Source organism: Somniosus microcephalus, chromosome 5 (assembly GCF_052327205.1).
Source record: "Somniosus microcephalus isolate GS21.2 chromosome 5, FLI_Smic_1.0, whole genome shotgun sequence".
Classification (NCBI taxonomy): domain Eukaryota; kingdom Metazoa; phylum Chordata; class Chondrichthyes; order Squaliformes; family Somniosidae; genus Somniosus; species Somniosus microcephalus.
In genome coordinates, this window is record NC_140991.1 from 299,915,659 (window position 1) to 299,942,728 (window position 27,070).

Genomic DNA, 27,070 nt, shown 5'->3' on the forward strand with positions numbered 1-27,070 from the left:
TGAGACAAGGACAGACACACATCAAGAAAGTACTAGAGCCAATTCCTGGCGTGTGCTGAGTTGGAACATTTCAGTCAGGGCAGCAGTAAGAGGACTGCGGTATGCTTTGATTACCGGGGCTAGGGAGGGCAAAAAAAACTGTACAAGATTAAAACCAAGGTAACAACCAATTCAGGTCAGATAGCCAACCTAGGTCATTTATTCCAAATGTTTGGCTCTTGCTCTACTAAATCATTCAGCTAAAGCTCAAAGAATAAATCTTCAAAGAGGAAATAAGGATGAAATATTATTTCATCTCTGCATCGCTTTTTTGAGTGCTGTAAATAGGGAAAAGTTTTTATAAACACCTACTTCAGTAGGTCAGAGGAAAAGCTGTTTTATAAAGCTAGCTTATACCACATAATATTGTATTATTCTGCCACTGAAGTGTAACTTTGTGCAAGCAGCTGTATAACCTTTAAGGTCAAAAAGTATAATTACTGTGTCTTGTTTAGATCAATTAGAGGGTGAATGATGTCAGCAGATCCTCAGCTCAATTAAAAGGTCAGGCTGGACTTCCTTCTTTTATTATACATTTTCTTTTAAAAAAAAGTGTGACACATAAATTTGCCTATGTGACAAAAATGTGATGGATACATCCTCAAAACGTTACAGTTGCTGTCCCATGGCACTGCTCATGGAGTGTCAAATCCAAGTGTAGCCTTCATGTGAAACAGGGCTAGAAGGCGGGGGATAACTGATCCAGGGTGTGCTGTCATAATTTAGCCCTCATTGTAAAGTCATATATTCTGTATTCTGTCATATATTTTTATATTTACATTATAAATTCCATAGAAACTGCCTATGTAAGCTCGTCACGCTGTAATTATAGACCCTCACGTGGTGATGCTGCTGCACCTTCTCTTGGGGAAAGGAGATATAATTACAGCTTGAAAAAATTACATAGACAGATTCCATTATAAATGTGAACTTAGGAACTTATAGTAAAAGTTGACAGGGAGTAAATGTAGCCATAGAAATGTTATCAACTTACATTTATATAGTGCCTTTAATGTAGAAAAACATCCCAAGGTGCTTCACAGAAGTGTAAGCAGACAACAACTGATGCCGAGTCAAAGGTGAGGTTAGGAAGGGTGACAAGAAGCTTGGTCAATGAGGTGGGTTTTAAGGAAGGTCTTAAAGGAGAATAGGCAGGTGGAGAAGCAGAGAAATTTAGGGATGGAATTCCAGAATGTTGTGCCTAAATGGCTGAAGGCATAATATACAAGAGGCCAGAGTTGTTGGAACACAGAGTTCTCGGAGCACTGTAGGACTGAAGAAGATTACAGAGAGGGGCAATGTCATGAATGAATTTCATCATGAGGATGAGAATTTCAAATTTGAAGCTTTGCCGAACTGCGAGCTAATGTAGGTGAGCAAACACAGGGGCGATGGGTGAGCGGGACTTGATGTGGAATAGGATACGGACAGCAGAGTTTTGGATGAGCTGAAGTTTACAGAGGATGGAGGGTGGCAGACCAGCCAGGAGAGCACTGGAATAGCCGAGTCCGGAGGTGACAAAATCATGGATGAGGGTCTCACGGCAGCAGGTCCTGTTAAGGAGGTGGCAGTCATTGTGATATGGGGTTGCAAGCAATGTTTCCTGCAATTTTTTTGGGCCCTGCGCAGTTTTCCATTGAAAAGCCAGCAAGTCGGTTGCGCGGGTTCCCTGAAGGTTGTAAGCTCAGCTCTGAGTTACATAAGAGGCCGAGGTTGCGAACATTCTGGTTCAACTTGAGAATGTAGCCGGGAAGGGGAATGCAATCAGTGGCGAGTGTATGCAATTCATGGTGGGGACCGTAAGCAATGGCTTTGGTCTTCCCAATGTTTAACTGGAGCAAAATGCGGTCATCCAGGACTGGATGTTGGACAAGCAGTCTGACAATACAGAGGCAGTAGAGGGGTCAGATAAGGTGATGGAGAGCTAAAGCTCCATTCATCAGCATAACGTAGAACTTGACTCCATGGTATTGGATGATGTCGCTAAGGGGCAGCATAAAATCTTAGAGCACAGAAGGATGCCATTGGCCCATTGTGCCTGTTCTCTGAAAGCTACCAATTAGTTCCACTCCCCTACTCTTTCCCCATAGCCAAATGTTTTCCTTTTGAATTCCCTTTTGAAAATTTATTATTTAATCTGCTTCCACCACCCTTTCAGGTAATGCATTACAGATCATAACAACTCACTGAGTAAAAGAAATTCTCATCTCCCCCCCTGGTTCTTTTGCCAATTATCTTAAATCAGTATCCTCTGGTTACTGACCCTCCTGCCAGTGGAAACAGTTTATCCTTATTTACCCTGGCAAAACCCCACATAATTTTGAACCACCTGTTTTAAGTCTCCACTTAACCTTCTCTGCTCTAAGGAGAACAGTTCCAGCTTCTCTAGTCTCTCCAAATAACCAAAACCCCTCATTCTTGGTACCATTCCAAGGTCTCAAATTCCTTACTAAAGTGCCCAAAATTTGACAGAATACTCTAGGGGAGGTCTAACCAGTGATTTATAAAGGTTTAGCACAATTTCCTTGCTTTTGTACTCTATGCCTCTATTTAAAGACAATGGCTGGTAATTTCCGATAGGAGGCTTCCTGCGTGTGGAACAAGAATAGGAGGGGCCAAGGATAGGCAATGGTGCAGTGAGAAGAGAAGGCATTGCTGGAGATGCTCTCACTAAGATCAGATAATTGGTTGAAGCAACCGAGGCCAGTCTCACCGAGCTGGAAAACAAAGAGGCATTGGAGAAGAATAGTGTAGTTGATCAGGGCTGCAGAGGACAAGGAGGGATAGTGCCCCATGGTCACAGTCGTAGAGGATATCATTTGTGACTTTGGTTAGGGCAGTTTCAGTCCTGTAGCAGGGGCATTATTATATAGAATAGATATTTTAGCATATCTGCCATGGTGTTGTCTTATAGTAAGCTGGCAACATGCTGTTTTGTAAGGATAGGGGAAGTAATTATCATGTAATACACAATGCACTATTCTGTTAAGGTGAAGTAGTGTCCCAATATCTAACTGTTCTTAAGTAAACAGAGGCTCACATCATTCATAATTTATGAAGCCCTGCTTCCTTGATACCTCACCCAAGTGTCTTTAATTTATGTACGAGCCTAAATAGTGAGTACCAGAATGAGTTTTCTCACCCGATATCCATACACGTGCCACCAGAGGTGGCTGAATAACAATGAGTAGGAATCCTTGCCAACTTTCCCCTATCTAAACAAAGGGCAGAAGCAAATTGTAGTACCTGCCCCCACCCCCCACCCGCTGAAGAGCATCTACCTCCACACAGACTGTAACTTGAACCTGGAACCTTCTTTGGCCTCTCTGGTTGTTAATTATGGGTTAAACATAGAAACATAGAGATAGGAACAGGAGTAGGCCATTCGGCCCTTCGAGCCTGCTCCGCCATTCAATGAGATCATGGCTGATCTTCGTCTGAGATCATAGCTGATCTTACCAGTTCAGTACCCCGTCCCCGCCTTTTCTCCGTAACCCTTAATCCCCTTAGCCTTCAGAAATATATCCAATTCTCTCTTGAAAATATTTATTGAATTAGCCTTCACAGCCCTCTGTGGCAGGGAATTCCACAGGCTCACCACTCTTTGAGTGAAGAAATTCTTCCTCATCTCTGTTTTAAATGATTTGCCCGCTATTTTTAGACTGTGGCCCCTGGTTCTGTGCTCCCCGGCCATTGGAAACATTCTCTCTGAATTCAGCCTGTCCAGGCCTGCCATAATTTTATATGTTTCGATGAGATCCCCTCTCAATCTTCTAAACTCCAGTGAGTACAAGCCCAAACTATTTAATCTCTCTTCGTAGGTCATTCCCGCCATTCCAGGTATCAGCCTGGTGAATCGCCGTTGCACTCTTTCCATGGCAAGAACATCCTTCCGCAGATGGGGCGACCAAAACTGTACACAATACTCCAGATGCGGTCTCACCAGCACCTTGTACAGCTGTAGTAAGGTATCCCTATTCCTATACTCGAACCCCCTTGATATGAAGGCCAACATACCATTTGCCTTCTTAATCGCCTGTTGCACCTGCATGCTCTCCTTCAGTGACTGGTGCACAAGAACACCCAGGTCCCTCTGCACTTCCCCATCTCCCAATCTATTACCATTTAGATAATAATCTACCCTCCTGTTTTTACCCCCAAAGTGGATAACCTCGCATTTATCCACATTATAGTGCATCTGCCACGTATCCGCCCATTCCCCCAACCTGTCCAAATCGCACTGTAGCCTCCTGACATCCTCATCAGAGCCCACCCCTCCTCCTAGTTTAGTGTCGTCAGCGAATTTGGAAATATTGCATCCAATTCCCTGATCCAGATCATTTATATATGTTGTGAACAGCTGGGGTCCCAGGACAGATCCTTGCGGCACCCCGCTGGTCACTGCCTGCCACTCCGAAAACGAGCCGTTTATTCCAACTCTCTGTTTTCTATCCGCCAGCCAGTTCTCTATCCACGTTAATACTTTGCCCCCAATCCCATGAGCCTTAATTTTGCATGATAATCTTTTGTGTGGAACCTTATCGAAGGCTTTCTGGAAGTCAAGGTACACCACATCCACTGGCTCTCCCCCATCTATTTTACCAGTTACTTCCTCAAAAAATTCCAGCAGATTAGTCAAACACGATTTACCCTTTGTAAATCCATGTTGACTCTGTCCGATCCTTTCCCCATTTGTCAAGTGCTCCGCTATTTTATCCTTAATAATGGACTCTAGCATTTTGCCCACAACCGATGTAAGGCTTACTGGTCTATAATTCCCTGCTTTCTCTCTACCCCCCTTTTTAAATATTGGGGTAACATTAGCTACCCTCCAATCCACGGGTACTGTTCCCGAGTCAATGGAGTTCCGGAAGATGATCCTTACCGAGCATCTGCTATCTCCAGGGCCACCTCCTTAAGTACCCTAGGATGTAGTTTATCAGGCCCCGGGGATTTGTCGGCCTTCAGTCCCCTCAACTTACCCAACACCATATCCCTAGAGATACTAATTTCTGTCAGCTCCTCCCTCTCATTAGTCCCTATGTTTGCCGATATTCCTGGGAGGTTATTTGTGTCCTCCTTTGTGAATACAGAACCAAAGTATGAGTTTAATTGGTCTGCCATTTCCTTATTCTCCATTATATATTCTCCCGAATCGGACTGCAAGGGACCGACTTGGGATTTTACCAGTCTTTTCCTCCTGATATACCGATAAAAGCTTTTGCAGTCTGTCTTTATGTTTGCTGCAAGTTTACTTTCGTATTCTATTTTCCCCTTCCTGATTAATCCCTTTGTCCTCTTTTGCTGTATCCTGTACTGCCCCCAATCTTCCGGTCTGGTGCTTTTTTTTGCCAGTTGATATGCCCTTTTTTTTGATTTTATGCTGTCCCTAATTTCCCTCGTTATCCACGGTTGAGTCACCTTTTTAGGTTTATTTTTATGCCAAACCGGTATAAACATGTTCTGGAATTCTTCCATTCTATCTTTGAATGCTTGCCATTGTCTATCCACTGTCAATCCCCCCAGAAACACCACCCAATCAATCTTACCCAATTCCCGTCTCATACCCTCGTAATTCCCTTTATTTAAGTTCTGGACCTTAGTCTCTGATTCAATTTCCTCACTCTCCATCTCGACTGAGAGCTCGATCATATTATACCTTGATGGGATAGCCCATATCTGTAGCATAAAAACTGTATTCTTGGCCAGGTGAATTGCATAGAGGCCGTTATTGGGCAGGCAGAGGTTAAATGGAGGCCAAATACACCTAGAACACTAGGTGCACAACTTAATGTGATTCTGCAATAGTGCCAAGGTGCTTAGTGCTGTGGAATCCACCCCTTTAATATTACAGGGTAGATTCCACAGCACCAGAATAGCAGAAAAACTGCAAAACGTTTGTGCAGTTGTTTTAAAGTCATGGCTTGTGGCTTTCTTTTTCTGCCCACTAATTACCGTGGAAAGCCCTTAGAAGCCTTTGAGGCAAAACGGAGAGGATAACATCTCAGTTGTGGGAGAGGATAACACCTCAGTCAGAAGATTGTGGGTTCAAGTCCAGGGCATCAGCACATAGTCTGCGCGGACACTTCCGTGCAGTATTGAGGGAGTGCTGCACTGGCGGAGGTGAAATGTTTTGGATTAGATGTTAAATCAACACCCCTTCTGCCTGCTCAAGGTGGATGTCAAAGATCCTACGGCACCATTCGAAACAAAGCAGCATTTAATTCCTCAGCATGGGGAGGGGAGGGAAGGGGAAGGAGAAGCAGCAGTCATGTCAAGATATTACTGAACACAATCCTGCTTTCAAGATCTATCACATCGCTGCAGTTGCAGTAAAACAGCCAAACACCATAGTGCTCATAAGTTATAACTGTGTCTCTGCAACAAGGGCCAACTTCCATAATTAAACATTTACAAGTTTAAAAAGCAGCCTTAAGAATGCTGTATTCCAGGATCACAATAAAGTCAAGGGGAATGAGTCTCCTTCTTACACCTTGAGATGGTAGGTGCAGAGACATGCAGGGCACTGCAATGATGCAGAACGGTGATTGCACCACAACCAGTAGAACAGATTTCTTGTGTGATATAAATTGAATTAGCAAAAAGGACAAAATATACTGCAGTGCGTAAGCTCGGAGAGCACTCGGAGGAACATTCAAAAATCCAGGTCACCTCCACTGACATTGTGGCTACATTTCAGAGAAGTTGCACTCATCATCACAAATTAAGGTTATGTAAAACACTTTAGAAAATTATAATCAAATAAATCATATTCAGAAAATGTAGGAACCAAGCCAGAGTCATCCCACTGAGCTGGATAATGGAGGAGAGACACTGAAGGACGATGGTGTGCTCGACCATATCAAAGGCTGCAGAGAGGTCAAGCAGGCCAATATTCTTTTATCCTTTTTGATTACTTTTTGTACTTGTGCACATCGCCCCCTGGAAAAAGCTTCCCCAGCTCTGTCATGAACACATTCTTAAATCTCTTTCTTTTGGTCCTCTGCAACACCGCTGCCACTGCTGACTTGTTCAACAGGCCCTTGGTTCTGTTTGTGATGTTGTCATTCCTATCAGGTCCCTGATGGTATCCAACCCCAGCTATTCCCCCAGCACAGTTCCAGTCTTCATACCTCAAATTTAAGGCGCACGTATTTGAGCACACTGCCGCATGACTGGCCTCGTCATCTATTACCAAATCTAGCCTCACCATCTAAAGCGATACTGCATCCCACTCTCTCGGACCAAAAGCTTCTACTATTCCCAGATTATCCTGGAGGTCAGGATAACCCAAGACTCTTCATTTGAGCAACTAACCATCTTCTCCAATCCTTTTCTTTCACATCCTCCATATTCATCTCCAATGCCCACTATGAAGAGCTTATTGTCTTCTGTTACAAAGATACACTCCACACTGCTATCACTTCCTACTGCTTCTCCCCCTATCCCTGACCCTCTCTCGCCTTAGCCCCAACCCCACATATCTCTGTGGCTTCTAGCCCATCTCTTCCCTTCAAAAAATCATCATGCTTGACCCCTCTCTTCTCTCCTCTATAGCCCTATTTCTAAGCTCCACTAAATCTCCAAGATCTTAAAACACAGAGCTACCTGCTCCATACTATCCTCCCCTACAACCCTGTTTGAATCTCTTCAGTCTAGGTTCTGCCTTGGTCAAAGTCACCAATGATATTGTGTGTGACTGTGACTTGTTCTCCTCCTTAACCTCTGTGGCATTTAACAGTGAATCAAGCCTTCCTCCTCAACCACCTCTCCTCTATGGTTCACCTGCAGGGGTTGCCTTTCTGTTGTCCCATTCCTAACTGCCCCAACACAGTCTATGTGTCTACAGCAATGGCTTCTCCTTCTGTCCCCACCTAATGACCTTTGGTGTACTTCAAAATTCCATCCATGGCTTCTTCCTTTTCCTCATTTACAAGTTGCCCCTCAGTGACATTATTCATGGGCATGGGGTCAGCTTCCCCAAGTATGTGAATGACACCCAGCTTCACCTCTTCACAACTGCCTCTGTCTGTCCAATTGAACACTGGAAAGATAAAAAGGTTAAAGCCAACTTATCTGGCTCCCACCATAACCTTGTCACCAAGTTCATTTCCCTCTCTGGCTGCTCACTCAGGCTGAACCAGTTAATTTCGCTCTCCGACTGCTCCCTTAGGCTGAACCAGTTAATTTCCCTCTCCGACTGCTCCCTTAGGCTGAACCAGTTCATTTCCCTCTCCGACTGCTCCCTTAGGCTGAACCAGTTCATTTCCCTCTCCGACTGCTCCCTTAGGCTGAACCAGTTCATTTCCCGCTCCGGCTGCTCCCTTAGGCTGAACCAGTTCATTTCCCTCTCCGGCTGCTCACTCAGGCTGAACCATTGTGTAACCTTGTGTTTGACCCCAAGCGGAATTTCAAATTCCAAAAACAATCCATCACCAATACCATTTACTTCTACCTCTGCAACACTGGCCACCTCAATCTCATTGATTTTACTATTTCTAGACTGGACTGGACTTCTCCAATGCCCTCGTTGCTGGCCTCTTAAGCTCTCGGCTCCACAAACACCAACTTGCTTGAAACTCCAGTGCACTATCTTGTCCTGCACGACATCCAGCTCACCTATCCACTGGCTCCCTGTCCAGTAGCACTTTTAGTAGAAGATCCTTGTCCTCATCTAGAAATGATTTTAAAGCCTTGCCCCACCCTACCACTGCAACGCACTCCAAATATCTTGGCCATACTCTCTGGCATTCCCTCCCTAAATCCTTCCAGCTCACTACTTCACTCTTCACCTCTAAAATTTCCTTACACACTATATGCTCAACTGCACTTTGAGATACCTCTCCTAAATCTTCCACTACTGCTTTTTCCCCCTTGGGACTTTTTTTTTTACATTAAAGATACTGGGCCAGGTTCTGCAACATGGGGGCATCTTGCGGCACGCTGTTAGTTAGACTTGTTTGTGCATGTTTAGGATTTAACACTTTTGCCCGTACGTTGCTGTGAGTGCGAGCTGATAACGACGCATCGAGGTCAACAGTGCATCTGGGACCTTGGTGAACAACGGGACATACAGTGTATCTCCTTAACCAATGAGATTTAAGGATTGAAAAATAAAAGAGGAAGGACGGAGAAGGAGGATGAATTAGAGTGGGTGAATTCAATGTCAAAACAGGTAAAGAAAGAGAAATAAAGAGAGGGAAAGAAAGATTGGATTGAGAGTGAAAAGAGACAAAAAGGAAAAGAAACATTTTGAAAGTCTCCTAAAACAATTCACAATCTTAAGGAATGAGACTCCACACTTAGTTCACTTTCCGGGTAAGAAAGATTGATTGCCAGATCAGATCATTAAAAGTGTATTTATGCTAGTAATTACTATACTTTCTGTGGCAAGTTTAATGGCCAATTAATGTGCAAATGCAGCAACTTCTCGCGAAGCTAATGGCGGAGTGGCATAAATCAGCCAGCAACTTGTGGCGATTTGCAATTCACGGAATATCTCTTCCTCGCTACAAGTTGCTGGCCAATTTGCGCATTACTAACGCCGTGCGTCGTTTTCATTACTTCTAGACTTGACTTCTCCAATATCCTTGTTGGATTTGGTAATTCACATACCTGGGCTTTTGAACCCAAATATTTGTTATCTACTAATTAAGCCAGATAGCTGCCACTTACAGTAGTACGATAGCAAAATACTGCAGATGTTGGAAATGAAATCGAAATCCACTTACACCTAGCTGTGACACTGTTGACCACACCATCGTCCTCCAACACCTTTCCCCGTTGTCAAGCTGGGTAGGGCTGCCCTCGTCTGGTTCTATTCTTATCCAGTCGTAGCCAGAGAATCATCTGCAATGGTTCCTCTTCCTGCTCCCGCATCCTTACCTCGAGTCCCCCAAGGATTTATCCTTGGCCCCCTTCTAATTCTCATCTACATGCTGTCCTTCGGCGACATCATCCAAAAACACAACGTTGGGTTCCACATGTATGTTGGTGACACCCAGCTCTGCCTCACCACTACCTCGCGACACCTCCACTGTCTCTGATTTGTCACACTGCTTGTCTGATGAGCAGAAATTTCCTCCAACTAAATATTGGGAAGACTGTAATGAGTGGCCCTGAAATTGCGGTGTCTGTGGTGACGTACTCTCAGAGTACGCCATCGTATTCCCTTTGAAATGCCTCGCAAGTTCCAGATTTCTGCATGCACAAAATCTGGAACTTGCGTTGACAGGCCAGCCGCGGGGCCCCGAAAAAGCAATCGCTGGCGCAGTTAGACTATTTGCCCAGCGACTGGCCAGCAACTGCCCATGTAAGTCTTACGGTTGATGCAAGCAGGCATAAGGCCTGTTTACATCAGCGTAAGGGGATATCTAAGGCTTAAATTAAACATTTTCATATACAAAATTATGCACATACACTGTAGTAATTGAGGTTATGCAAATATAGGCCAGGATTACAGTTTTAATGATGTTTAAAATTTTCAAAAAATTAAATTTTTATTGAGGTTGATGCAATGAAAGTACTTATGAATAAAACTTCTGTATATTGTATAATTATACATTTCGGGATTCCATTGCATTACATTAGGAGATTTCCTTCATAAATGATTGCAATGGAATTCTCCTTTGTCATTGGAGGATCGGGCCCACATGATCCGAGGTACACTTCCAAACCGCCTGCATCCCTGGGATCCGTGAGCCATTATGCTGCCCTCCACCTCGAGGCCCGAGACTGTAACTTTTCGCAGCTTGGGTGCCAGGAGGTACTTTCGGAATTGTTTTGCGGGTCGGAGGCGTACTCCGGAGGTAGGCCTCTGACTGCAATTTCTAGGCAATTGTCTTTGGACCTCACCACAAACTCCGTTCCCTAGCCACTGACTCCATCCCTTTCCCTGGCAACTGTCCGAGGCTGAACCAGATCTTTCGCAACCTTGGTGTCGTATTTTACCGAGATGAGCTTTCGACTACATATCTGTTCCATTACCAAGACTGCCTACTTCCACCTCCAGAACATTGCCCATCTCCGCCCTTGCCTCAGCTCATCTGCTGCTGAAATTCTCATCCATATCTTTGTTACCTCTAGACTTGACTATTCCAACACACTCCTGGCTGGCCTCCTACCTTCCACCCTCCATAAATGTGAGCTCATCCAAAACTCTGCTGCCTGTATCCTAACTCGCACCAAGTCCTGTTCACCCTCACCACTGTGCTCGCTGACCTACATTGGCTCCTGGTCCGGCAATGCCTCAATTTTAAAAATCTCATCTTTGTTTTCAAATCCCTCCAGAGCCTCGCCCCTCCCTATCTCTGTAACCTCCTCCAGCCCTACAACAATCAGATCTCTGTAACCTCCTCCAGAGCCTCGCCCCTCCCTATCTCTGTAACCTCCTCCAGCCCCACAACAATCAGATCTCTGTAACCTCCTCCAGAGCCTCGCTCCTCCCTATCTCTGTAACCTCCTCCAGCCCTACAACAATCAGATCTCTGTAACCTCCTCCAGAGCCTCACCCCTCCCTATCTCTGTAACCTCCTCCAGCCCTACAACAATCAGATCTCTGTAACCTCCTCCAGAGCCTCGCTCCTCCCTATCTCTGTAACCTCCTCCAGCCCTACAACAATCAGATCTCTGTAACCTCCTCCAGAGCCTCACCCCTCCCTATCTCTGTAACCTCCTCCAGCCCCACAACAATCAGATCTCTGTAACCTCCTCCAGAGCCTCGCTCCTCCCTATCTCTGTAACCTCCTCCAGCCCTACAACAATCAGATCTCTGTAACCTCCTCCAGAGCCTCGCTCCTCCCTATCTCTGTAACCTCCTCCAGCCCTACAACAATCAGATCTCTGTAACCTCCTCCAGAGCCTCGCCCCTCCCTATCTCTGTAACCTCCTCCAGCCCTACAACAATCAGATCTCTGTAACCTCCTCCAGAGCCTCGCTCCTCCCTATCTCTGTAACCTCCTCCAGCCCTACAACAATCAGATCTCTGTAACCTCCTCCAGAGCCTCGCCCCTATCTCTGTAACCTCCTCCAGCCCAACAATCAGATCTCTGTAACCTCCTCCAGAGCCTCGCCCCTCCCTATCTCTGTAACCTCCTCCAGCCCCACAACAATCAGATCTCTGTAACCTCCTCCAGAGCCTCTCTCCTCCCTATCTCTGTAACCTCCTCCAGCCCTACAACAATCAGATCTCTGTAACCTCCTCCGGCGCCTCGCTCCTCCCTATCTCTGTAACCTCCTCCAGCCCCACAACAATCAGATCTCTGTAACCTCCTCCAGAGCCTCGCCCCTCCCTATCTCTGTAACCTCCTCCAGCCCCACAACAATCAGATCTCTGTAACCTCCTCCAGAGCCTCGCCCCTCCCTATCTCTGTAACCTCCTCCAGCCCCACAACAATCAGATCTCTGTACCTCCTCCAGAGCCTCGTTCCTCCCTATCTCTGTAACCTCCTCCAGCCCTACAACAATCAGGTCTCTGTAACCTCCTCCAGAGCCTCGCTCCTCCCTATCTCTGTAACCTCCTCCAGAGCCTCGCCCCTCCCTATCTCTGTAACCTCCTCCAGCCCTACAACAATCAGATCTCTGTAACCTCCTCCAGAGCCTCACCCCTCCCTATCTCTGTAACCTTCTCCAGCCCCACAACAATCAGATCTCTGTACCTGAGAATATCATTTCAAGAAAAAGAAACCAGAAACTGTAAAAGCAGCAGAGAAGTAAAAAGGGCTAACCTGATACCTGATTTTTAATTGTTAACGAGGCTGGCGCCCATGATGTTACCCCTTGCTGACAGGAACAATGTAGGGCGGCGGGCAGAAACTGTACAGACATTAGGTGATTGCAAACGCATTACCATAATGTTTAGGTGATCATGAACACATTACCAGGATGTTTACTTAGCTGTAACCCATTCAGTAAAATGTGACTTGTATATTTCGAACTGCCAGACCAGGAAATCCAATTAAATGTCTACGTGCACAGCTCAGGATTGGTGCAGAATGTACGAGGTGTTAATGCTTTCTCAAAGCAGGGATAAAAATGTAGCACGCTGTATGAGAAATTGCTTACTCTGTTGGATTCGTCAGACTCTTGCAGGAGTCGGTGCCGATATATCAGAGTAAGACTCCGCGGAAAATAAATCGTTTAAACTCTCCAGGTGTATTCGACTCAGTGATTGCTGAACCAGACTGAGGGTAAAAGAATCCGTTCTATCATACCTCCTCCAGAGCCTCGCTCCTCCCTATCTCTGTAACCTCCTCCAGCCCTACAACAATCAGGTCTCTGTAACCTCCTCCAGAGCCTCGCCCCTCCCTATCTCTTTCTCCAGCCCCACAACAATCAGATCTCTGTAACCTCCTCCAGAGCCTCGCTCCTCCCTATCTCTGTAACCTCCTCCAGTCCTACAACAATCAGATCTCTGCCCTCCACTAATTCTGGCCTCTTGCGCACCCCCAATTTTAATCGCTCCACCATTGGTGGCCATGCCTTCAGCTACCTAAGCCTTAAGCTCTGGAATGCCCTACCGAAACCTCTCCACCCCTCTCCTCCTTTAAGACGCTTCTTAAAACCGACCTCTTTCGCCTGTCCTAATGTGGCTTGGTGTCAGCTTTCGTTTGATAATGCTCCTGTGAAGCACCTTGGGACGTTTTACTACATCAAGAACATAAGAACACAAGAAATAGGAGCAGGAGTAGGCCATTTGGCCCTTCGAGCCTGCTCTGCCATTCAATAAGATCATGTCTGATCTTCTATCTCAACTCTACCTTCCTCATATCCCTTGATTCCTTTAGTATCCAAAAATCTATCGATCTCTGTCTTGAATATACTCAATGACTGAGCATGCGCAGCCCTCTGGGGTTAGAGAATTCCAAAGATTCACAACCCTTTGAGTGAAGAAATTTCTCTTCATCTCAGTCCTAAATTACCAACCTCTTATTCTGAGACTGTAACCCCTAGTTAAAGGCAAGTTGTTGTGATTGTTGTCTTATTTTTGCCTTTTCACCTAGTCAGGTGAGACATCTGGATATTAAATGGCTGCAAGTAAACTAGTGAGTTTTATTCGCAGTGCATGGGAAACTCAGGGCCCTTTTATAGTGACCTTTGTGGAAAACCAAATTTTATATTTTGCTTGTGCAACCTGCAGTGTGAAGGAATAGCCATGATTCAGAGAAATACACGATACTATGAACAGAATTCTGATATTATTAATACAGAATATACTGGGTTTAAAAGTCTGGAAAGCCTCGGAGACACAGGCTGTAAACAGAAATACAGGCTTCTGAGAAAAGATCAGTTGTTAACAAAGTTGTAAACAAGCTTTGAAATGGGAGTTAGTTAAATATACTAAAACAATGAAAGATTGAAGCAAACCATTGGTGCTTCCAAAAGGTCTAGAGTTTGGAGGTAACACAATGAAAATGCCCAGTTTAAAGTGTGAAGAGCTAACACGATAAAACAGAAATACAAACATTAAAAAAGGCATGTGCCTTTGAAACATAACATCAAGTAAAGAAACCTGCTGGTCAAATAGTTTTATGTTAAACTTGGAAAACAGGAACCATAAGAGTAAATATGCAACCAATTGAGAGAGCTAGAAAACAAGTAAACACACAGTTAAAGTGGTTTTGATTTACATATTGTAAATATAATACCAACAAGAAGGCTTTGAAAATATGACTTCAACAGAGACACCAAGCAATTGCATTGTGTTTGTATTAAACTTGGAGCAGCAAGGAGAGTCACAATGTCTGTAAAAACCAGTAAAGCCAATATTAAGAATTGAATGAAAGCATTTTGTAGGAATGACATCAAACAGAAACCATAGCGGTCATTGTTTTTATGATCGTTTTTGGAACACCTAAAGGTAGAGAAATAATTATGCATGCAATAGTAGAATTGATAGTAAGAATAGAAAGCATTCGAAAGAGGTATCAATAAAGACAATTAGCTGACATCAGCAGAGAACATCAAAGAAGAAACCACTGCCAAAAGGGTATAAAAATAAGACCTTTTTAACAGGAAAGTCAGAACTCGCTGAACGGGCAAAGCGTTTCTCAACTCTTCAGAGGCATCTCTGTAAGTCTTTAACTATGAGTCTCGGGAAGTCAAAGTGATTGATTTTGGTGGATGAAATAAGAAATAAAACGAAGTAAAGATTTGAGAATAAGGATCTCTGAGAAATAAGAAATATAAGTTAATCGCATTTTGAATTGTTAATGTTGCGACTGATTCAACAGATGTTAACTGAATGTCAGCTCTTAAATAAAACTATATTTTTAGAATTGTCTCAAAGAGTAATTCTGTATAGACTCGCGAACCCACATTTCTGTACATTCTTTTGTAAGGAGTTGCAGAATTCTGGGGGAGTATCCCAGACCCTCATAGTATCCGGAAGGTTACAGTCTAGTTCAACTTATTAAAAGTACTATCTGGAGGATGGTAACATCTTCAGTTGTTCCGTTCCTTTAGGGAGGGATAGCCTGAACCTTTAGATCCATTTAAGCGTCTTATGGAATTCGGCTATCTCTAACTTAAGTTGAAGGTGAACCGTCTGGGGAATATGCCTTATCGGAGATAGCCCAAAAGGGCTAGGACTGTAATTATCCCTTCAGCAGCACTGCAGACATATCTGTCAAATTCCAAATGCCGGCAGCAAGCGGGAAAACCCATGTTTCGGGAGCCAATGGCACGAGCACAATATAAAACCACAGTCCGCAAGCCAGTTTCCCGAGTATAGTCTACTAAATCCAGCTCCCTTATTCTGGTGGAAGAATTGTAGGCCAAGTTTTCATGGGTTCACTAGTCTTGCAGCACTGGAATGAGAGTGCCAGATTCAGTAGAGTGAATGCTGAGTGAGCTCATGCACACCTATTTCCAGAAAGAAGATCTACGCATGGAGGCAGAGGGTATGGCTGAGGTGCAAAATGACTAATTTGCATCTGTCTTCGCCAAGGAAGAAGATGCTGCTGTAGACATAGTGAAGGAGGAGGTAGAGGAGATACTGGATGGGGTAACAATTGATAAAAAGGAGGTACTAGAAAGGCTGGCTGTACTTAAAGTAGATAACTCACTAGGACCAGATGGGATGCATCCTAGGACGCTGAGGGAAGTGAAGGAAGAAATCGTGGAGGTACTGGCCATAATCTTCCAATCCTCCTTAGAAACGGGGGTGATGCCAGAGGACTGGAGAATTGTAAATGTTACACCCTTGTTCAAAAAAGGGTGTAAGGATAAACCCAGCAACTACAGGCCAGTCAGTTTAACCTCGGTAGCAGGGAAGCTTTTAGAAACAATAATCAGGGACAAAATTAACAGTCGCTTGGACAAGTGTAGATTAATTAAGGAAAGCCAGCACAGATTTGTTAAAGGCAAATCGTGTTTAACCAACCTGATCAAGTTTTCTGATGAGATAACACAGAGGGCTGATGAGGGCAATGCGGTTGACGTGGTGTACATGGATTTCCAAAAGGCGTTCGATAAAGTGCCACCTCATATGCTCTTAGGTTCTTATGGTAGCCTAAGAAGTAGGAGCAGGAGTCGGCCATACGGCCCCTCGGGACTGCTCCGCCATTCAATAGGATCATGGCTGATCCGAATCTAGACTCACGTCCACTTCCCTGCCCCCTCCCCGTAACCTCTAATTCCCTTATCTGCTAGGAAACTGTCTATCTCCGTTTTAAATTTATTTAATGTTGTAGCTTCCACAGCTCTCTGGGGTAGCAAATTCCATAGATTTACTACCCTCCGAGTGAAGAAGTTCCTCCTCATCTCAGTTTTGAAAGGGCAGCCCCTTATTCTAAGATTATGCCCCCTAGTTCTAGTCTCACCCATCAGTGGAAACATCCTCACCGCATCCACCCTATCAAGCCCCTTCACAATCTTATATGTTTCGATAAGATCGCCTCTCATTCTTCTGAACTCCAATGAGTAGAGGCCCAACCTACTCAACCTTTCCTCATACGTCAACCCCCTCATCTCCAGAATCAACCGAGTGAACCTTCTCTGAACCGCCTCGAGAGCAAGTGTATCTTTTCTTAAATATGGAAACCAAAACTGCACGCAGTATTCCAGGTGTGGCCTCACCAATACCCTGTATAACTGCAGCAAGACTTCCCTGTTTTTATACTCCATCCCCCTTGCAGTAAAAGCCAAGATTCCATTGGCCTTCCTGATCACCTGCATACTAACTTTTTGTGTTTCATGCACCAGGACCCCCAGATCCCTTTGTACTGTAGCACTTTGCAGTTTCTCTCCATTTAGATAATAACTTGCTCTTTGATTTTTTCTGCCAAAGTGCATAACCTCACACTTTCCAATATTATATTCCATCTGCCAAATCTCTGCCCACTCACTTAGCCTGTCTATGTCCTTTTGCAGGTTTTTTATGTCCTTCTCACTCACTGCTTTCCCTCCCATCTTTGTATCGTCGGCAAACTTGGATATGTTGCACTCGGTCCCTTCCTCCAAATCGTTAATATAGATTGTAAAGAGTTGGGGTCCCAGCACTGACCCCTGCGGAACACCACTAGTTACTGATTGCCAGCCCGAGAACGAACCATTTATCCCAACTCTTTGTTTTCTGTTAGATAGCCAATCTTCCACCCATGCCAGTATATTACCCCCAATCCCGTGATTTTTTATCTTGATCAGTAATCTTTTGTGTGGAACCTTGTCAAATGCCTTTTGGAAGTCCAAATACACTACATCCACTGGTTCCCCTTTATCCACCCTGTATGTTACGTCCTCAAAGAATTCGAGCAAATTTGTCAAACATGACTTCCCCTTCATAAAACCATGCTGACTCTGTCATATTAAATTGTGTTTATCCAAATGCTCTGTTACTGTTTCCTTAATAATGGACTCCAACATTTTGCCAACCACAGATGTTAGGCTAACTGGTCTATAGTTTCCAGCTTTTTGTCTACTTCCCTTCTTAAATAAGGGTGTTAAATTAGCAGTTTTCCAATCTGCCGGGACCTTTCCTGAGTCCAGGGAGTTTTGGAAAATAATCACCAATGCATCCACAATCCCTACCGCCACTTCTCTCAAGACCCTAGGATGTAGGCCATCAGGTCCGGGGGATTTATCCACCTTAAGTCCCATTATTTTACCGAGTACCATCTCTTTAGTGATTTTAATCGTGTTTAGCTCCTCCCCCCTCATTGCCCCCTGTTTGTCCAGTGTCCTCTACTGTAAAGACTGATACAAAATATTTGTTCAGCGTCTTTGCCATCTCCATGTTCCCCACCACTAGTTTCCCAGTCTCATCCTCCAAGGGACCAACGTTCACTTTAGCCACCCTTTTTCTTTTTGTATAGCTGTAGAAACTCTTGCTATCTGTTTTCATATTTTTTGCTAGTTTACTTTCATAATCTATCTTCCCTTTCTTAATTAATCTTTTAGTTATTGTTTGCTGGCTTTTAAATGCTTCCCAATCTTCTATCCTCCCACTAGATTTGGCTACTTTATATGCCCTTTTCAGTCGGATACTATCCTTTATTACTTTACTAAGCCACGGATAGCTATCTTTTCTTTTACTCCCCTTTTTCCTCAGTGGAATATATTTATCTTGAAAGATGTGAAATATCTCCTTGAATGCAGACCACTGCTCTTGTACCGTCTTACACTTTAATCTGTTTTCCCAGTCCACTTTAGTCAATTCTATTCTCATACCTTCATAGTCTCCTTTATTTAAGCTCAGTATGCTGGTTTGAGATCCAACTCTCTCACCCTCAAACTGAATTTGGAATTCAACCATATTATGGTCACTCATTCCAAGGGGATCCTTTACTAGGACATTTTTACCAGCAAAGTTGAAGCCCATGGAATAAAAGGGACAGTGGCAGCATGTTTACGAAATTGGCTAGGTGACAGGAAACAGAGTAGTGGTGAACGGTTGTTTTTCGGACTGGAGGAAGGTATACAGTGGTGTTCCCCAGGGGTTGGTTCTGGGACCACTGCTTTTCTTGATATATATTAATGACTTGGATGTGGGTGTACAGGGCACAATTTCAAAATTTGCAGATGACAAAACTTGGAAGTATAGTGAACAGTGAAGAGAATAGTGATAGACTTCAAGGGGACATCGACAGGCTGGTGGAATGGGCGGACATGTGGCAGATGAAATTTAACGCAGAAAAATGTGAAGTGATACATTTTGGTAGAAAGAATGAAGAGAGGAAATATAAACAAAAGGGTACAATCCTAAAAGGGGTGCATGAACAGAGAGACCTAGGGGTATATGTGCACAAATTGTTGAAGGTGGCAGGGCAGGTTGAGAAAGGAGTTAAAAAGGTTTACGGGATCCTGGGATTCACGAATAGAGGTATAGAGTACAAAAGCATGGAAATTATAATGAACCTGTATAAAACACTGGTTCGGCCTCAACTGGAGTATTGTGTCCAATTCTGGGCACCGCACTTTAGGAAGGATGTGAAGGCCTTAGAGAGGGTGCGGAAAAGATTTACAAGAATGATTCCAGACTCAATCACGGCTTTCAAAATGGAGTGGATAACTACCTGAATGAAAATAATTTGCAGGGCTACAGGGAAAGGGCGGGGGAGTGGGACTAGCTGAAGTGCTCTTGCAGAGAGCCGGCATGGGCTCGACGGGCCAAATGGCCTTCTTCTGTGCTGTAACCATTCTATGATTCTATCTCCTAGAATCCGACCTAAACAGAGTATACAGGAATACTCCAACTCTCTGTCAACATCCTCGTTCTCGTCCTCAGCCCCATCCTCAGTTTCCCCCCATACATCCTTTCTCCTTTTATCCTTCAGCCTTTACACTGAGCAACTTCTCATCCTTGTTGATTTCAATCTCTATCTGAATTCACCTTGCCCTCTCTCCTCTGACTTCACTACCCTCCTGTCTTCCCTAAACCTGTTCCTCTATATAAAATGTCTTACCCATATTCGTGGCCAATCACTGACCTTGTCATCGCACATGGCCTCTCTACTCTCATGGTCTTGGTCACGCACAAGGTCATCTCCGACCACTTCCTTGTATCCCTCCCTCATCACCCACATCCCCCTAGTCCCTTCCAATCCCACTTCCATCTCCATTGACCCCTGAAAGTAAACATTCCCCCAAATCATTTTCATTTCAAACTGCCAACAGCCTAGCTTGTGGCTTTCATTTGCCACAATATTTCTGCGGCTGTCGACTTGCTCAAACACTCCCGCACCTCCACCTTTAACTCCCTTGCCCTCAGTAAACCTTTAATCTCGCCCATCATGGTCGTCCATCTTGGTACGTCCCCAATCTTCGCTCCCTCAAGACCAAGGGATGCAGATGTGAGCACATCTGGTGCACAACTGGTTTATCCATCCATCACCAGATCTGGCTGGACACCACATTAAGCACAGAAATTGCTGGAAAAACTCAGCAGGTCAGGCAACATCCGTGGAGAGAAATTTGAGTTGACGTTTCGGGTCGAAGTCCTTCTTCAAAACTGGAAAGAAAAGAAAATAGATCGAAGGCAGGGATGCAATCGAACAAAAGAAATAAAAGAGATAATAAAAGGTATTCGAAACCAGACGAGGTGGTAATAGGCCAGTGGAGACAAAAGACAGCTGAGATTAGGTGTGAAGTGTACTGGCAGGATAGGAGACAGCTGCCAGGTGGGAGAGAGAAACAAAAGGAAAAGGGGGGGGTGGTGCGGAAAGGAAGACCCAAAACAAAGGGGTGGAAAAAATTATAAGTAAAAAAGTAATAGGGGCCGAGGTTATGATCTGAAATTGTTGAACTCGATATTTAGTCCAGAAGGCTGCAAAGTGCCTAATCGGAAGACCTCTCTACTCTCATGGTCTTGATCACGCACAAGGTAATCTTCCGATTAGGCACTTTGCAGCCTTCTGGACTAAATATAGAGTTCAACAATTTCAGATCATAACCTCGGCCCCTATTACTTTTTTACTTATAATTTTTTCCACCCCTTTGTTTTGGGTCTTCCTTCCCTGCCCCCCACCCTTTTCCTTTTGTTTCTCTCTCCCACCTGGCAGCTGTCTCCTATCCTGCCAGTACACTTCACACCTAATCTCAGCTGTCTTTTGTCTCCACTGGCCTATTACCATCTCGTCTGGTTTTGAATACCTTTTATTGTCTCTTTTACTTCTTTTGTTCGATCGCAGCCCTGCCTTCGATCTATTTTCTTTACTTTCCAGTTTTGAAGAAGGGTTTCGACCCGAAACGTCAACTCAAATTTCTCTTCACGGATGTTGCCTGACCTGCTGAGTTTTTCCAGCAATTTCTGTTGTTATTTCGGATTTCCAGCATCTGCAGTATTTTGCTATCGTACCACATTAAGCACCATCATTTTCCTAGAGTGGCGAGCGGTTTTGGCGCAGGATTATCCTGGCTAACAAAGATAACCACCACCTGGCTTCATTTTTCCACTACAGTATTAACCATCTCCTTAAAGGAGTGCGAGGAGCCCACGACCATCTGTTCAGTTGCATCTGCTGCTTCCTCCTCTTTATGCTTGTCCACCACACAAATTTTCCTTCAGGTTCCTTCCTGCCCTCGTCCTAATATTGCATCATTCTCAAACGTCTCTGCTTTTTCCTCTCCTGTTCTCTACAAGCTAATCTTGGATCTTAGATCCACCTTCTTCTCCATTGACCTCTATTGCCACTAAATTGAGCATCCAACTTCACTTCCTGGCTCTATTACATTGTAAATAGTTCCCTCTCCTCAGGTACTGTCCCCCTCCCTTTCAAAACTGCCGTCATCAAAGTTGTCCTCAATCCCTGTCCTTACAAATTAACTCCCCATTTCCAATCTCCTTTTCCTCTCCAAAGCCCTTGAACATATTATCGCTGACCAAATCCATGTCCATCTTTCCCACAATTCCATGTTGCATCTCTCCAATCAGGTTTCCGCCCGTCACACTACTAAAATGGCCATAATCAAATTCACAAATGCTACATTCTGTGCCTGTGATGCATTTGCCCTCCTAATCCTCCTTGACCTCTTTGTAGCCTTTCACATAAATGACCACACCATCTTCCTCCAACACCTCCCTTCCATTGTCCAACTCAACAGGATTGCCCTCACTTGGTTCCGCACTTACCTATCCAATTATAGCCAGAACATCGCAAGTAATGGCATCTGTTCCCAACCCCACACAGCTTCCTGCAGTGTCCCTCGAGGATCTATCCTTGGCCCCCACCACTTTCTCATTGGCATGTTGCCCCTTGGGCGAATTCATCCAAAGACATGGAGACAGCTGCCACATGCATGCCACAACATCCATACAACACCTCGCCACTAACTCTTTGCTGTTAGATGGCTTGCCCGATATCCAGTCTTGGATGAGTTGCAATTCCCTCCAGTTAAACATCAAATTACGAAGCCACCATTTTCAGCCCCTAGCCGAAACTCCGCACCGAATCTATCTCCCTCCCTGGCCACTATCAGGTCGAACTAGGTTCAGAACCTCGGCATCCTATTCAACCCCAAGCTGAGCTACCGATGCCATAGCCTCTGCCAAGACCACCTACTTCAATCTCCGTAACATCACCTGCCGCAGCCCATATGTTGCTGAAACTCTCATCCGTGCAATGAAAGGTGGCATGACTGGGTGACTCAACTACTCCAATGCTCTCTTGCCTGGCCTCCCACTCTCCATGCTCTATAAACATCAGCTCATCCAAAACTCTGCTGACTGTACCTTATTCCATACCAAGTCCCAGTCAACCATCACTCCTGTCCTTGCTGACCTATATTGGCACTCAGTCCCCGAACGCCTCCAATTTAAAATTCTCATCCTTGGGTTGAAATCCCTTCATGACCTCATCCCTCCTTATTTCTGTAAACTTGTCCAGCCCATCAAACACACCTGAATCTTTCCCTCTGACTCTGGCCTCTTGTGCATCACCTACCCCTTCACCTAAGCAGCTCCAACTGCCTGTACCCCCTTAAAACCCACCTCTTTGACCAAGCTTTTGGTCACCGCTCTGAATATCTCATTCTTTGGTTCAGAGTCCACTTCTGTTTGATTACGCCTTTGTAAGATGCCACGGTATGTTTTCTTACGTTAAAAGTGCTAAATAAATGCAAGTTGTTGTAACATTGAAACGTTGTGTAGTACACTCCATTCTGTTACTTTCAAAAAAGAGAGACTTACATTTATTTAGCGCCTTTCAGGGCCATTGGACGTCCCAAAGCGCTTTACAGCCAGTTAAGTACTTTTTGAACTGTAGTCACTGTTGTAATGTAGGAAACGTGGCAGCCAATTTGTACACAGCAAGCTCCCACAAACAGTACAGGAAACTCTCGATTTACCGGCACCTAAAATAACCGAAATCTCTGTTAACCGGCAAAATTCAGGAGTAGGTTCAGGTAAGTTTTACTTCATATTAGTGGCCGTTCCTGGATCTGTGGCTGTGTAATCGGGGTTCCTGCACTTGTTGCTAAGCAACAGGGAAGCCTGGATTTGTTGCTGTGTACGGAGCTCTCGTACCTTTTAACTATACCTCTCTGTAATCCGGACTTTTTGATAAACCGGCACCACGCCGGTGCCGGATAAAAAAAGTTTCCTGTAATGTGATAATGACCAGATCATCTGTTTTTAGTGATGTTGATTGTGGGATAAATATTGGCCCCAGGACATAACTCCCCTGCTCTTCTTTGAAATAGTGCCATGGGATCTTATACGGCCACCTGAGAGAGTAGACAGGGGGCCCCACGGTTTAACGTCTCATCCGAAAGATGGCACCGCCGACAATGCGGCACTCCCTCAGCACAGCACGGGGAGGAGCGTCAGCCTGGATATTTTTTTTAATTTTTTTTAAAGCGCTCAAGTCTCCGGAGGCGAGACGACGAACCCTCCACCTTCTGAAATCAGGAGGCGAGGGTGCTACCCACCCAGCCAGCCATTCGACTACTCCAAATGAAGCGTGATTGGTTGCGATGTAGGAAACGCGGAGGGGAGCCAATTTGCGCACAGCAAGCTCCCACAGACAACAACGCGATGACGATTTTGTTTGAAGTGATTTCAACCTGATGAAGTTTTTTTTGGGGGGGGGGAACGCCCCTTGCAACAGTCCCTAAAAAAATTAAAATGCGTTCGTTTTACCTATAATTGTAACTGGAAAACTTCTGGCTTTCTTTCAACATCGCCCTGTACAGGGCTAACACCTGAGCGCTGCTGGGCACCGCCATCTTGCTGCTCCGGTCCTGGCCGTGCAGGACCCCGGCCGCCCGCGCGCGCCTGCCTGATTTGGAACGTTGTGCGGGTAACGGCCGTTCGATGGAACCCCCGACCGTTGCCAGGTTTGAAAATCGAACCCCGGCCCGAGCCGCGCGGACCCGCTCCCCGCCCACCACCATTTTATTATTTGCTTCAAAAGACTGGCAGCGCCAGCGTCGCACTATTTAAAAAAAAAAATTTGACATTCGGGTTCAAGGAAGGGACGCTGGCTGTCAGGTTTTTTTTTGCGCCAAGAGGTGAGTGCAGGGGTGAGCTTGCTGCTGCTGCTGCTGTGAGCGACTCGGTGCCCCTTGTGTGTGGGTTAAAGGTGTACCGTTTCCCAAAGTTCAAGTTCATTATGCTTAAGTTGCTCTGGAGTAGCAAACGAGACATCATTGCAGGGGAGCCCTGCCTGAGCCTGGTGTCATTTTTGTCTGCATGCAAAAAATCTTCATTGCACGTTGGGTAGCACTACTTGTTCAAATAAGATTTTACTCTTGGCTTCATGATGGCAGTTTCTTCAGGGATTGTGCGGGGACCCATCTTGCATCTCTGACCCTTAAGCAGCTTGCACAAAATAAAAACAAAAAAGCAAAAATTCCTGGGCATCTGCAATAAAAGCAGAACTAGAGGTGGGGGGGGGAAATGAGGAGAAATGTTTCCACACAGAGGGTTGTTAAAAGATCTGGAACCCACTACCTGAAAGGGTGGTGGAAGCAGATTGCATAGGAACTTTCAAAAAGGCAATTGGACATGTACTTGGATTTGCAGGATTATGGGGGGGGGGGGATTAAATGGATAGCTCTTTCAAAGAGCTGGCGTAGGCACGATGGGCTGAATGGTCTCCTGTGCTGTAAGATTCTATGCAACATTCTTGCCTCATTTCCTGTTTTTATTTCCCACAAAATAAAAGCAGTTTTTACCTCTGTTGTCACTGTTCGATGTAATCAGTATGGGATTTGGCGGGGGAAGGAATACCACCCTATTGAGATGGATTATTACATTGCTAATTTATTTGATTATTTGCACCTTCATAGAAAATCGAGATGTCTCGCTGAGATAAAGTTGAAATCTATAAAGTTTTGGGTTAATTCTGGAAATTCAGGGATGCCTCAGAGTTGGCTAGAATTGTTTAGCCGCCTCCTGTACAGCTATATGCATCCTGCAGACGAATTGAAGAGAGTTTGTTCAAAATATTGATCCTTATGCTAAGGAAAATTAGCACGTATTAAGTATATGCTGCCTATGTGATCTCACATGGTATAGCTCCCATCCACTCTGGCTGTGATAATGGCATGGCATTTTTCATGGAGTAGGAATTGTGGTAGCATTGATCATAAATGACTACTACCAAGTGAGCTGAAAGAAAAATTGTTCTTGCAACTCAAATTAGCAATATACTTAGAGCATTTATACACTTGTAAACCTTGCTACAAATCACTCCATTTATGCCCGAGACACCATATTGATCTTTTCACAGGAGACCTTCCTTCATGCCTTCTGCTGTTTCTCATCATAGTATGCTTGTTACTAGATCTAGGCATCAGCAATGAAGGTTATTCTTGTTGTGTCCGTGTATAATAAGACACAGACTGCGGAGAACGGTACAACAGGTGTTTACTCAACGTGGCTCACAGTGGAACTGATCATGTTAGATAACTACGCAGGGCTATAGCAAAATACTGCAGATGTTGGAAATCCGAAATAACAACAGAAAATGCTGGAAAAACTCAGCAGGTCAGGCAACATCCGTGGAGAGAAATTTGAGTTGACGTTTCGGGTTTGACCCTTCTTCAAAACTGGAGAGAAAAGGAACTAGATCGAAGGCAGGGCTGCGATCGGACAAAAGAATAAAAGAACCAAAAGAAGTAAAAGAGATTAGAAGCTAGACGAGATGGTAATAGGCTGGGATTAGGTGTAAAGTGTACTGGCAGGGCAAAAGATAGCTGCCAGGTGTGAGAGAGAAACAAAAGGAAAGGGGGGGGGAGGAAAGGAGTGGAAAAATATAAGTAAAAATGAAATAGGGCCCGAGGTTATGATCTGAAATTGTTGAACTCGATATTGAGACCGGAAGGCTGCAGAGTGCCTAATCGGAAGATGAGGTGCTGTTCCTCGAGTTTACGTTGAGCTTCCGTGGAACAGTACAAGAGGCCAAGGACGGTGAGGTCCGAGTGGGAATGGAGCGGTGAATTGAAATGACAGGCGACCGGAAGCTCGGGGTCACCCTTACGGACTGAACGGAGGTGTTCCGCAAAGCGGTCACCCAATCTGCGTTTGGTCTCCCCAATGTAGAGGAGACCGCATCGTGAGCAGCGAATACAGTATACTAGATTGCGAGAAGTACAAGTAAATCGCTGTTTCACCTGGAAGGGGTGTTTGGGGCCCTGGACAGTGGGGAGGGGGGAGGTATAGGGGCAGGTGTTACACCTCCTCCGCTTGCACGGGAAGGTGCCAGGCGAAGGGGAAGGGCTGTTTGGGGTGATAGAGGAGTGGACTAGGGTGTCTCGGAGAGAGCGGTCCCTGCAGAATGCTGAAAGGGGAGGGGAAGATACGTTTGGTGGTGGGATCACTTTGGAGGTAGCGGAAATGCCGGAGGATGATCCGTTGAATGTGGAGGCTGGTGGGGTGAAAGGTGAGGACAAGGGGAACCCTATCGTGGTTCCGGGAGGGAGGGGCAGGGGTGAGGGCAGAGGTGCGGGAGATAGAACTGACACGGTCGAGGGCAGTGTCCACCACGGTAGAGGGGAATCCTCGGTTGCGGAAAAAGGAAGACATGTCTGAAGCACTGGTGTGGAAGGTGGCATCGTCGGAGCAGATACGGCGGAGGCGGAGAAACTGGGAGAA

The 27,070-nt window shown here is 45.1% G+C and overlaps 2 protein-coding genes across 7 annotated transcripts in view; one reads left to right on the top strand and one right to left on the bottom strand.

Moving 5' to 3' along the window:
- Positions 1–24,329, bottom strand: part of LOC147117859 (LYR motif-containing protein 4-like) — a 252,117-nt gene extending 227,788 nt beyond the window's left edge. The window contains exon 1 of one of the 2 annotated variants that reach the window (XM_085989240.1): positions 24,113–24,329. In XM_085989240.1, the coding sequence (XP_085845366.1) occupies positions 24,113–24,198 (86 nt within the window). In that variant the 5' untranslated portion in view covers positions 24,199–24,329. The remainder of the gene's footprint in view (positions 1–24,112) is intronic. The other variant, XM_085989241.1, reaches the window with a different exon arrangement.
- A 102-nt stretch (positions 24,330–24,431) lies between these two features.
- The window catches only part of fars2 (phenylalanyl-tRNA synthetase 2, mitochondrial), a 577,514-nt gene continuing 574,875 nt past the window's right edge, over positions 24,432–27,070 (top strand). For 4 of the 5 annotated variants that reach the window (XR_015078551.1, XM_085989235.1, XM_085989234.1 and 1 more), the window contains exon 1: positions 24,432–24,483. The gene's annotated coding sequence lies outside the window, so the exon portion shown is untranslated. The remainder of the gene's footprint in view (positions 24,484–27,070) is intronic. The other variant, XM_085989236.1, reaches the window with a different exon arrangement.